General features: G+C 35.3%; 1 protein-coding gene across 1 annotated transcript; it reads right to left on the bottom strand.

The window, feature by feature from the left end:
- Nucleotides 1-287: 287 nt before the first annotated feature.
- Nucleotides 288-1,223, bottom strand: LOC115518338 (olfactory receptor 6C2-like). The gene has a single exon (XM_030321785.1). It carries the CDS (start codon nucleotides 1,221-1,223, stop codon nucleotides 288-290), a length of 936 nt encoding a protein of 311 aa, XP_030177645.1.
- Between the last annotated feature and the right edge of the window lie 354 nt (nucleotides 1,224-1,577).

Raw genomic sequence — 1,577 nt, 5'->3', positions numbered from 1 at the left:
TTTAAAAATTTTTATAATACTTTGTAGTTTTGGGTAAGTTGGATAGAAGGTATAGTAATTAATATACTTCCTACAAACAAAGCCATGTTTACTTTTAAGGGATGTTATTTTGATAGAGGTTCATTTATAAGAAGAGTAAAGAATGAACAGGGGCCTTAGGATGTTTTGAGGAAGATAACCTGATTTAGGGCACAGGTAAAGAAGACAGAATGATTTGTTAACTTAAAGAACTATGTTTAGGAGTCTCTGATCTTTTGAAAACTTGATTCTTAGTTTTCAGTATTCTCTTACTTCTTTGAGGGTAATGCAATTCTTTTGAATGAGTCACTGAAAGCTTGTCTCACTTGTTTGTTTCTCAGAGTGTAAATGAATGGGTTCAACATGGGAGCTATGGATGTCATTAGCACTGTCACACTCTTATTAATAGCCACTGATTCTTTTGCTGAAGGTTTAACATAGATGAAAATACAGCTTCCATATGTAATGGAAACAACAATCATGTGAGAAGAACAGGTAGAAAAGGCCCTTTTTCTTTGCTGGGCAGAGGGGAATTGTAGAATAGTCTTGATAATGCAGATATAGGACAGAACAACACACAGAAGGGTTGTGATGAAGGCCAGTACAGCACAGGTTATCACCATCTGCTCTAAAAGCCAGGTGTCTGAGCATGATATCTTCAATATAGGATATGAATCACAGAAGAAATAATCAATGACATTCGAGTCACAGAATTCTAGATTTACTATCATGATAAGTGGTGCGAGTATGATCAACACACCAGCTGTCCAGCAGCAGAGGACAAACCTTCTGCAAACTTTGTTGATGATGGTTACATAATGCAGGGGTTTGCAGATGGCCACATAGCGATCATAAGACATGATGGCCAAAAGATAAAATTCTGTTACCCCAAATGCATCAATAAAAAACACTTGAGTGACACAAATATTGTAAGTTATTGATCTGTCACCTGTTGCTATGTTGTATAAATATCTAGGAATACAAGCAGATGTAAATGAAATTTCTAATAAGGCAAAATTCTGTAGGAAAAAGTACATGGGTGTTTTAAGGTGGGAGTCGAGCAAAGTGAGGAATATAATGGTCAGATTCCCAGTTATACTTAACATGTAAGTGAGAAATAGAAACATAAAAATTGGAATCTGAAATTGAGGGTCATCTGTCAGTCCGAGGAGAATGAAGGTTGTTATTGTCTGGTTTCTCATCATTGACCTCCAGTTTCTTTATTAGTTTCAAGAAAAGTTCAAAGAGATTCCAAATGAATAGAGTAGTATCAAAGGCAAGTGGTATAATACCCTATTTTGTTAGGGTATAGAGAGTCCCACTCTGTTGCTCCCACCTTTATAATCAAAACAAACCAGACTCATAACAAAATCATAGTTTTAAAAAATCTCAAATCTGAAGCTCCAAAAAAAACCTAAATGAAATAAACTACATAAAGTAATACACTTTTCATAGGAGAGACAAAAATCTCAACTACTGCCATCTAAGGCAGAAAGGATAAAGATGGAGGGGTTTGCCATAGGTAAAAGTAAAAAGAAACCAGCCAAAATGTTAACGTA

This window comes from Lynx canadensis, chromosome B4 (genome assembly GCF_007474595.2).
Source record: "Lynx canadensis isolate LIC74 chromosome B4, mLynCan4.pri.v2, whole genome shotgun sequence".
NCBI classification, from domain to species: domain Eukaryota; kingdom Metazoa; phylum Chordata; class Mammalia; order Carnivora; family Felidae; genus Lynx; species Lynx canadensis.
The sequence above is the reverse complement of the archived record's forward strand: the minus strand, read 5'-3'. Positions and strand labels throughout refer to the sequence as shown.